At 46.1% G+C, this 10,887-nt stretch overlaps 1 protein-coding gene across 1 annotated transcript in view; it reads left to right on the top strand.

Moving 5' to 3' along the window:
* Positions 1-10,887, top strand: part of Itih6 (inter-alpha-trypsin inhibitor heavy chain family member 6) — a 32,097-nt gene that overhangs the window by 9,780 nt on the left and 11,430 nt on the right. The window contains 8 exon segments of the mRNA XM_055617927.1: positions 573-682; positions 2,515-2,651; positions 2,654-2,761; positions 3,277-3,356; positions 5,551-5,590; positions 5,593-5,674; positions 9,608-9,731; positions 10,561-10,618. Coding sequence (XP_055473902.1) covers positions 573-682; positions 2,515-2,651; positions 2,654-2,761; positions 3,277-3,356; positions 5,551-5,590; positions 5,593-5,674; positions 9,608-9,731; positions 10,561-10,618 — 739 coding nt within the window.

Here is a 10,887-nt window from a genome sequence, read left to right as displayed (position 1 = left end):
AAAGAAAGAAAGAAAGAAAGAAAGAAAGAAAGAAAGAAAGAAAGAAAAACTTGAGACAAAAGAAAAAAAAATCTCACTAAGTTTCCTAGCTTGGCCTGGAACACACTATATAGCCCAGAGTGGCCTTGAATTTGTCACTCCCCTGCTTCAGATTTCTGACTCAGCAGTCAGGACTATATGTCTGCACCACATGCTTAGCTTGATGTGTTTTATTTAAGAACAAATGTTATACAAATATACAATTATAATTAAAATGTTCAGCTATGTTACACCTAAAATACTCTTGTGTGTTAAAAGGCAAACATTAACACTTTGAGAAACACAAAACTCCAACACTGGTTCACTATATTTGTGTGGTCTTTCTTTCCCTAATTGACAAATAGACTTCAGGAGAACATCTTCACCTATTTTATAGAACTCCCATTAGTTCTTCCCACTCAAATTTGAGTTTAATGACACTTTTGTTGTTTCTTTTCATTCCCCTTCTTCTCCCTATTATTGTATCTATGTTTTTACCATCTTTTTTTCTTTCTCTGTCACTGCTATCCTTTCTTTTTTTCTGTCCCACCAAGACCATCAACACTGAAGTTTATGTTGCAGAAATCAAAGAAAAACACCAGGCAAAGAAAATCTATGAGAAAGCCTATCCGCAAGGAAAGACAGCTGCTCATGTAGGCATCAGGTACTGTTCCATCTCATCTGAAATGTGATTAAGCCATCTTAGCTGGATCACCAGGAAAGATATACCTTCTCTCTGGGCCTCATTCTCCACTTATGTAAAATGAAGAAAATGATTTCTACTTCATAGGATTTACATAAAGATTATGTGAGTTAATAAATACCAAAGCCTATAACAGTGGAAATTTACTTCCCTAATTCCAGCTTTCTTCAGCTAGCAAGATGTAGCTTACTTAAGAATTGGTACTTTGGGGGAAGATTATGTACAACTGACTTTTTCTCTTCTTATTTTTATTTTTAATATGATGTTTTATTTATTCTTTGAGAATTTCATGCATGTATGCAATGTAATTTGATCATATCCAACCCTCATCCTCCATACAACTCTTCATACTTTCTAAATACATCCCCCTCCCAACTTCATATCCTCTCCTTTTTATAAATGCTATGTGTCCAGTTAGTACTGCCCATAATGGGTATGGGGTAATTCACTAGATCATGGTCAACCTACCAGTGACTACATCTTCCAAATAAAGATGACTTTCCCTCCTTGATATAAGCCACCAACTACCTCTTCAGTGAAGAGTTGGGTATCTTGAGCCCTTCCCCCATTCGTATTGGGATTTTGGTTGGCTTGATCTTGTACAGGTCTTGTTCAGGTAATTACAGCTGCTGTGAGTTCATGAGTACAAAAGTTGTGTCATATACAGAAAACATTGTTTCATATTATTACTTCTTATTCTTCAGCTTTTACATTCTTTCTGCCCTCTATTCCATGATGTTACCTGGGCATCAGAGGGGGTGATATAGATGTATTATTTAGGGCTGAGTCACTTATTCTCAGAATTTTGACCAGTTATGAGTCTCTTAACTAATCACTGCTCAGTGAAAAAAGAAACTTTCCTGATCAAGGTTGAGAGCAATTGAACAACATGACCATTTAGTAAAACAATAAAAGTGGGTTCTTTCTTAGGGCTTGTGACCCACTAGGCCATAGGTTTTTGACTAGGTTTTCAGTACCAAGTATGAAATTCTTCTTGTGAAGCATGCCTCAAATCTAATCAGAGAGTATTTGGTATTCCAACTCTCATCAGTATCTAAAGCTTTAGACTCCAAAATCCATCTTCCTTTATACCATATATGTTCTACTCATCCCATTAAGGCCTCTGGCCCCTCCCCAATTTTCATAGGCCCTTTTTAGCTTCCTGACTTCTACAGACACTGCAAGTTAAACATAGATATCCACAAGTTTGAAGTAAAGATCCACATGTGAGAGATATAATAAAGTATTTGTCTTTCTGTCCTGGGCTAACAAGTGAGACTTATCCAAATTGACTCATATTTCTTAAATGAGTTCTATTCATCTGGTGTAAGTATAGTATTTTTTATCGATTCCTCTCAGCTTCTACAAGAGTTTCATCTTAAAGGACTGATACTTCAGATTTTGTTACTAAAAACTGAGTTGTTGCCATATAAAAAGCTCAGTTTAACAAAGCTATCAGGCAGGTTTAAGAGACTATTTAAAGGGAGAGAGGCATTGTCTGTGTAAGTGGAAAACTTTTTGTTAAACAAAAAATTAGCCCCTAAATGTCTGTTCTCAATCCAGATCTTTATAAGCCATGATTTTTACAAGGTAAAGAGCTACATTAAAGATAAATTTCCAGTCAGAATGTTGAGGAGAGGGGACAAAGGAGGAAGAGAGATTGGTGAGTAGATGCCTGCATGATCAGGTCCAGTTGGTTAAGGGTGAGGGTTAGCAGAAGCAAGCCATCTAATGGTTCCCCTACACTACAGGAAATCCAAAACCCTTCCTATCCATTTTTACTTCTTGCCCAGGGATCAGGAATCAGAAAAAATTTAAATCTCCACTAGGTTGGTAGCAGGCACACAGGAAACTTTTGCTCTGACCTCTGAGGAACTGCTCCAGTGACACCAGGGCCAGTACCAGTTGGTGATAAGCCTGAGGCCTGGACAGTGGTGAGGATGGTAAATGAAGAAATCACTGTGTCTAAAAGGACAGGCATCACCTATGTGCACATACCTCCCCTGAGGACCACCAGAATGTGCACTACCAATCAAACAAGTATGTGGGCAGTGCTGAGTTACCAAAGACATTGCCATTCTTTAAATAGAACCCTTGGACATTGTGTGGGATAAACTTCCAGTAATGTCCCTCTACCAGTTTCCTTCCCAAATCATAAAGAAGAGGGCTTGCTTAGAGTTCAAGATATTCAGACTCCAATAACTGTCCAATTCTTGAAGTCAGTATAAACTTGTCATGAAACAGAAGCTTCTCAAGTATAGATTCAAGTATTAAAAGTAATTCATGTACCAGGCATGGTGGCACATGTCTTTAATCCCAGCTATCAGGAGGCAGAAGAAGTTACCTCTTTGGGCTCAAGGCCAGCTTAGTCTATATAATGACTTCAAGATCAGCCAGGGCTAACCAGTGAGACTCTACCTGAAGAAGAAGAAGAAGAAGAAGGAGGAGGAGGAGGAGGAGGAGGAGGAGGAGGAGGAGGAGAAGAGGAGAAGAAATATTCGACAAGCAGATATAAAGGGGATTATGGAGTACTAGTGATTTAACAATGTTGAAAGCTGTAGAAAGCATGGGTGATATATTCTGCTTTTCTCTAAATGACAACAAAGAGAAGAAGGAAAGCAAAAAGGTAGAGCAGGTAATTCTTAGATGCCACATACAACAGAGAAACTTCTTGACTAATAAGCTTACTGCCAAGTCTACCTGGAGGATTATGACATGGGAACTGGATATAGTGCAATCAGGATATAATCTTAAGGAGACACAGAATCCAGGACCCTACCATACTGAAGCCTGGTGCAATAGACTTGAGTCAGGACCACAAATCACCATGTTTAATGAATCTCAAGTGAACATGACACCCATCCAATTTGGGGGACCACTAAACCAATTTAAACACTTCCTTGAGAGCTGAGTGGATAGAAATAGGGAAATTATATGGTGCAAGTGGCTACCCTTGCAGAGATTTTCAGCACTAAGAGGGTATGGCTGTTGGGAAACAACTCAGCCAGAGAAACTGCATGGTGCATTGGGGTACAAGCTGGGTTAAGCACGTATTGACTTTGCTGTGAGATAGGACCATATGAGAAAGACAAACTAGTCCTATGCTTCCCTTTGTTGACCTGCCAAATGCAAGAGAGGACATCTATGGCCTAGGACCACAAGGAGAGCACCTGTGCTCAGTGCAGAGTTGAGGAAGGAGCCTAGGTCCTTGTTTCATGCCATGTGATCACTCTCTCATGAAGTTACACATTGTCTTAGTTACGGTTTCTTTTGCCGTGAAGAGACATCATAACAACAGCAACTCTTATAAAAGAAAAGATTTAACTGGGGCTGGCTTACAATTTCAGAAGTTTAGTCCATTATCTTCATGGTAGAAAAAATGGCTACATACAGGCAGACGTGGTGCTGAAAAACTGTTAAGAGTTCTACATCTTATCAGAAGGCAGCAGAAGGAAAAAGCCTACCTTGAGTATTTGAGACCTCAAAGCCCACCCCCAGTGACACACTTCCTCGAACAAAGCCACACCTACTCCAACAAGGCCACACCTCCTAATAGTGCCACGCCCTAAGGGATAAGCATTCAAAGATAGGAGTCTATGGGAGCCAATCCTATTCACTCCACCACATAATCGAAGATCCACTGTAAGAAGCGAGACCATTCCTCTAGCCACATGACTCGAAGCACCATCAAGAATAACAGTTCCTTTCAGATGACATTCATGAAAGTACAGGTGTGTTTTCAAATGCCTGTTTCCATGAGCCCACATCCAATCCCTAAATCAGCCTCCTATGATCTAGGGGCCACAGTCATCCCTGTGCTGTGGCTGTGGAGTCTAGAGCTCACAGAAAGGGAAAAGTAGCCCAGGCCCATAGGGTACTATCAGGGACCAGTGCCCAAAGGCCAGCTAAACCTAGCAGCCTGCATACTTAAGCCCCAAGCTATAAATGGCAGCTCCCTCCCCCTTCTCCTTAAAGGTTAAAACAGAGGATTGGAGTAGTCCTGTGGGGATAAAACAACAAAGAGCCTTGGAAGGAAGGAAGCCCAGGGAATGAATGTGAGCAGGCTCTGAGAGCATGGGAGCTCAGTTTGCCCCTAAGCTTCCTGACAGCTGTAGCAGGAAGGAGGGGGTAGTAGAATTCCCAAGCCTCCATTTTCTGGAGAGAAGGAGGCACTGGGACATGTCTAAATGGACACTTGTCTTAGCCTAAAATTTCAGAGGAGTTGATCTTGCAGCCAGTTCAGCATATGTCCAAAACCCAAATCACCAGTGATTTCAGGAGACTCTAAGAGGCTCATTCACAGGCATGATTCTGAGTGGCAGGGGGAAGAGGGAGAAGAGAGGCCATGGGGTTGGGTCTCAGAAGTGAGCCCTGCTAACCAGCCCTGTCTCACAGCAGGAAGGAGAAGAGAAGAGCTCTGCCACTATGTCTGTCTCTGTCTTCACCACCCAATACACAGGTCTCAGGAGGAGCCTAAGGCTCCTGGTATAGCTGGGGCAAGAGAGTCCTCCAGAGACAGACTTTGGGTGGGAAGAGAGGCAGGGTGAGGTTGTGAGTGAAGGACAGATTCTCTACCTCCTGGTCTGGGAGCTGAGGGAGGGCTGGGTCTGGCAGGCAGGATGTGATGAATGGGACAGGGTAGGATCTGGCCATGGGGCTTGTGACAGGGCCAATGGGCAGCTGAGAGTGGCAGGGATTCCACTTTTCATCCTCTTCACACATTGCTCCCTTACTGTCCCCACCCATGGCTTTTTTCTCTGATGAACACCATGCCACCTGGATGCCCATACAGGTGAGGGTGACTTGCCCACAACCACTGGAGACAAAAGGGAGAGATCTGTATCCACATCACCTTCTCCCCAACAGTGCAAACCAGGCTGCCGTCTCCAGCTCAAGCATCATGGCTGACTTCACCATCTACTATGATGTAATCATGGAGGAAATCACTAGAGATTCCAAGTCGAGGCACCTGAGCTCTCCAAATCTTCATTGTGTTCACTTGAGAAAGGACACAGCTGGGAAAGAGATGAGGGGTGCTATGGCTGGGAAAGTGCTATGGGGCCTGTCATGGTGACCCAGAGGTATAATGGAAGGGAGAAAGCAAAGTCACCCAGAGACAATGTGTGCGTCCAGACAGCAGCTCAGAGTAGCTTTTGAATCCAGCAGGCCTGACCTTAGGCTTGCAGATACCTGGATCCCAGAGCAGCAGAGTTCTTGGGCACACAGTCACTCAGGCCAGGGTCATGCTTTACGCTATAGGATCTGTCCCTCTGGGTGTTCCAGGGACATGTGAAAGCTCCCATCAGGGGACAAGGTATATAGCTTCATTCCTTGGGAAGCATGTACATGCCTCACAGTTATAGACTCAGGGCTGAAGGGCTTGAAACAAGGCCTGAATGGAGCCACCTAGTAGACTCAGACCCTACCCAGCTCTGAAGCAGCCCTTTTGCCCAGCAAAGTGTTGCTGAGTAATTGGCCTCACAAGCTTTCTGTAGCTCTCACACGGTCCTGTTGTCCTTGGCTTTCTCACTGTGCTTGGCTTCTGAACACTTGTTCCTCATCATGAGGCCCTTTACTGCACAGGACGGGTGTCAACTCTGAGCCTGAGCAACCATAAGAGAAGGCAGTCCCTGGTTTCCAGCTGAGCAGGGCAGCCCTGACCCAGGACTGGGGGCTTGCTTGTGAGGTTGGCCAAAGACTGAGATGTCAGCTCCCAGAAGGACGTTCCTGCCTCCCTCCTGCCCTGCATACAAACCCACCTTCTGAAAGGCCCCAGGTCACCAAGCACCTTTCTCCACCACTGCCTGAGCCAGTCCCAGAGGGCACAGGAACATTGATTTGCTCAGGCTCACTGCTGCTCTGGGTATGACTCCCTCAAACTCCTCCACTTCTGAGCTCCTGCTCTGCACTCTAGTCTCCTGTAAACACCTTCCTATCTCCATCCTGCCACACCCATATCTCCCCTGCAGCTCTCTCCAGCCTATACAGTGCTAGGAACAAGCCTGCCCCTTCATCCCCCATCTTGGCACACCCCCCAGCAAAACTACTCAAGCCCAGGGCCCAACTCACTGCCCCTGTAAACTGGAAAGGGATTGGACTCAGCCCACAAACTCTCCCCCAGCTAACTCCTGAATATGAAGCAGACAGATCCATATTGGCATCAGAGATCAAATAAACCCTCAGTGCTGTGCTGAGCAGTGTGTGTGTGTGTGTGTGTGTGTGTGTGTGTGTGTGTGTGTGTGTGCGTGCGCGCGCCAGGCAGGAGGCTGAAGAACAGCCTGCCTGAATGATTTAACATTATTCTGTGGCAAAAATGAGTGGATCTTGCTTAGAGCGAAGGGAGTGGCACAGTGCCAGCAAAGGGTAGGGTGGAGTGCAGAGGAGCAATACTTACAGAATGATGGCAGGGATGTATATGGAGACCCATGGCAGTCATGGCTGTTGCAAAGAGGCAGGTGGAAGGACTGCAGTAGGACAAGGAAGCTGAGAGTGAGCAGTCCACAATGGAAATATGGCTGCTGTGCAGAAGAGGACAGGCAGCCCTGGAAAGTCTGTAGCAGAGAAAAGCAATGGGGATAGGTGGCTACCTGGCAAGCAGGGCCAGGCTGGCTCTCAGATCTGATGGGGAGGGAGTCTGGTGATGCTGATGGTCTCCATTAGGAAAGCATAGCAAGGCTGCTGTTGGGGAGCAAAGGTGTCGCTGGGCCTTCCAATTTGGAGGCACCTGAGCTCTTCAATTGTCCAGCTGAGGAAGGGAGGAGGGGTGTTATGGCTGGGGAAAGCGGTGTGGGGTCTACAGTGGTGACCCAGAGGTGGAACAGAAGGGAGGAAGCAAAGTCACCCAGAGGCAATGTGTGCATCCTGACAGCAGCTCAGAGTAGCTTTGGAATTCAGCAGGCCTGACCTTAGGTTCAGGAACCAGGACCTAAATGTGTAGGGCCTGCTCAGAGCCACATAGTCCCACAGCTTCCTTCACTGACTGATACTCCCTTGAGCTTCTCCTGTGCATTCACTGACCTGGCAAACTTTGGACATGCTGTCTTGGCCCATGGAGACAAAGAGACCCAGAGAAAGCTCTAAAGAGATTCCCTGTGATGTCAGGAGAAGACCTCAGGGTCTCAGAATCTCAGAGGGTACAAGCAGGAAATGCATCTGTGAGGCAGGATCTGCTGGGAGTGCAAAGGCATCTAGTTGCTTTGTGAACAAGCTTGTCCCAGCTGCCTTTGGTGTTAGAAGCATCAGTATGTGGTAGGAGTAGCATGCTCTTGTGCTAGCTGCCTTTGCTGTTAGAAGCATCAGTATGGGGTAGGAGTAGCATGCTCTTGTGCTAGTTGCCTTTGGTGTTAGAAGCATGAGTCGGGGGTGGAGTAGCATGTGCTTGTGCTAGCTGCCTTTGATGTTAGAAGCATGAGTCTGGGGTGGAAGTAGCATGTTCCCTGCTTTCAGTGGGAAAGAACTCTTGCACCTGCCCTTGTCTTTAGCCTGGGATGCCCCCAGTGGGAAAGGAGCTGCTTAGAAATCTGAGGGCAATTGGGAGCAAGTGTCATTGGATGGAAAGCTGTCCACATTCTAAAGAAGACCAGTATGATGCATTACTGGGAGAGCAACCTAGAGGGAAATAAGATGGTAGGTCTCCTACAGGGTCCGACACAAGTTGGTGTGGCCCTCAGAAGGAGGAAGCCACTCCTGGGCATGTGAAATCCCCTGAAGATCAAGCTGTGTTTACAAGCCTGTGTGACTTGGTGGCGTTCAGAGTGTTCCTGGGCTGAGGGCATGGCATGATTGACTGAGGGTGCTGTGGGAGGCTGCTGGGCACTTTCTTGAACCCAGGCTATAGGATGGTCACAAGACTGTTTAGAATGGGGTGAAGCATTGGTGGGCACACTTCCCTTTCCCAGGTACTCCAGGTACAAAGGATTCCCCAAGGATTCTGCCATGGGTTGTCAGTGACAGGGTGGGTGAGTGATAGGAGCCTTGGGGAAATGGGACAGGGAGCCAGGATTGAGTGGGACAGGTCTCCCATGCCCTGTGAAGTAATTCAGAGGCAGGTATGGAGAGAAGGCATTTCCTCTTCCCAGTCCTCTCTCCTCTGGAAAAGCAGGGAGCTAGCTCATAGGGTGACTGAGCGCAGCCTGCAGCAAATACTGCCTTTTCTGGGCAGCCCTCAGGCCTCAGGCCTCAAGCTGTATGCTCCCTGACAGCCCCCTTAGGTAGCCTAGGCCTCCCTGGCTGGAGATAACTCTGATCCTGAGGGGCCTCCTGGCCCATCTCCTTCCCTTCCCTCCTCTGACCCAGCCCTCTGCAGAGGGAAAGATGGAGTGTGGAACAGCAGCCAATCACAGCAGGACAGCCCAAAGCATCTGCACCTGGTGTTAACCAATGCCCTCTGCAGAGACAGCTCTGCTGGCCTCTGCTTCCTCCTCCCTCCCTGCTCTGCCCAGCAACAGCAGAGAGGGGGGTTTAGGAGGAGAAGGAGGCCCTGCAAGCTCCCAGCCCTTGGCAGCAATGAGCTGGGCCCCAGGCTCACTCTGTTGAGAGAGGTTAAAACTGCTTTCCATTCCTGGAGCCCAGACACATGTCCCTGGGGATCCTCAGGCCTATGCAAGTCAGGCTGTCTCATGGACAGGAACTCACATATCACAGAGATGCTGACCCTTGGGCCTGGGCCCCAATTTTGAGTCTATCACCCTGCTGCTCTGGGCAAGGCCTGGGATGAAGGTCTGATGAGCAGAGGTTCAGTTCTGGCATGCTGAGCAAGGCTGAGCCAACAGACACAGCTAGGGAAAGTGAGCAGGCCTGGGAAGGAAAGAGAGGGGCCTTATGCAGGAGAGTTAGAGGAGCCTGATTCATATTGGCTCTCACCATTCTTTTTGGCTGCCTTTCTTTTGTCCAGATCTATGTTGGATATTTTATTCATTACTTTTTCCCCAGAGGCCTACAGCCAATAAAGAAGAATGTGGTGTTTGTTATTGATGTGAGCTGCTCCATGTTTGGAACCAAGTTGCAACAGGTAACAAGGACTTTTCCTGCTGCCTCTGAAATCCATAGCTTTCTCCAATTTTGATTTAAAATTATTGTGCTAACTGAATTTCTTTTAATGCCTGATGCTCTTTTTCTGAAAGAAGTTTTCACATAATAGCTCAGGCTGGCCTCAGTCTCAATATGTAGCTGAGAATGAACTTTAATTTTTGATCCTTTTCCTTCACTGTCTAAGCCCTGGCGTTTATGCATTAAAGATGCCCAGATTGTGTGATGCTTCGGATTGAATATTGGGCTTCATGTATGTCAAGGAAGTATTGTACTAACTCAAATACATTTCCTGCCCTTACTCCCCTCAATGTTTGATCTTTGTCTCTAATCTTTCATTTACCAGGTTTGTGACCCTGAGCCAATGACTATTTCTATCTTTTTGAGGCTTGGCTCCTACAAATAAGGTTAATATTAGACACCTAAATGAGCCGATACAGCTAAAGTATTCAACAATGTCCGGAATATTGTCTTGTCCTATAAATAATACCTAATACTAGAATCTGCTTTCTATGGAACCTCCTATATTCCTAGCTCTATGTTAAATATTGTCATGGGGAAAAGAGAGAGAAAGAGGAAGCATTCTGAGTCTCAGAGGATTTGGTATGTGAGTGGAGAGTGAAAAAATTCCATGTAAGAGCGTTAATAAACAGTCTTGGACAGAGACTCTCTGAGTGAGAAGCATGAATGCAGATAACTCAAAAAAGGGCTTTCCAGAGAAGGGGCAAGTGAAAAGCCATTGAAGCTTTGAATGGATAAAAGAGAAATGGTGTGGATCTAAAGGGCACAAGAGTGAAGTTATGAAATTGAAGTGGAATTTGGATTATCCAGGGGTTATTGAGAAAGTAAGCCTGGAGGAAACAGAGGAGCGTGAGAATCAGGAACAGATCTAAGTGGAAGTTAATCAGGCTGAAGCTGGTCAGCCAAGTATAGAACTCTGCATTCATAGGGTCCTCCAGCTTGAAGGGATTGAAATTATTCAACCCTGGGTCACACAGTCACAGACCATTGACCACACAGACCAAGGAAACCCTTGCAAGGAACAGAACCAGAAACTTTGAGAGTGAAGCTGTCCATTGGTTCTTTCTTCTAGTGTGTGTGTGTGTGTGTGTGTGTGTGTGTGTGTGTGTGTGTGTGTG

This window comes from Psammomys obesus, unplaced genomic scaffold, assembly GCF_907164565.1.
Source record: "Psammomys obesus unplaced genomic scaffold, mPsaObe1.curated_primary_1811, whole genome shotgun sequence".
Classification (NCBI taxonomy): Eukaryota; Metazoa; Chordata; class Mammalia; order Rodentia; family Muridae; genus Psammomys; species Psammomys obesus.
Note: the sequence above shows the minus strand (reverse complement) of the source record. Positions and strands in the feature narration are given on the sequence as shown.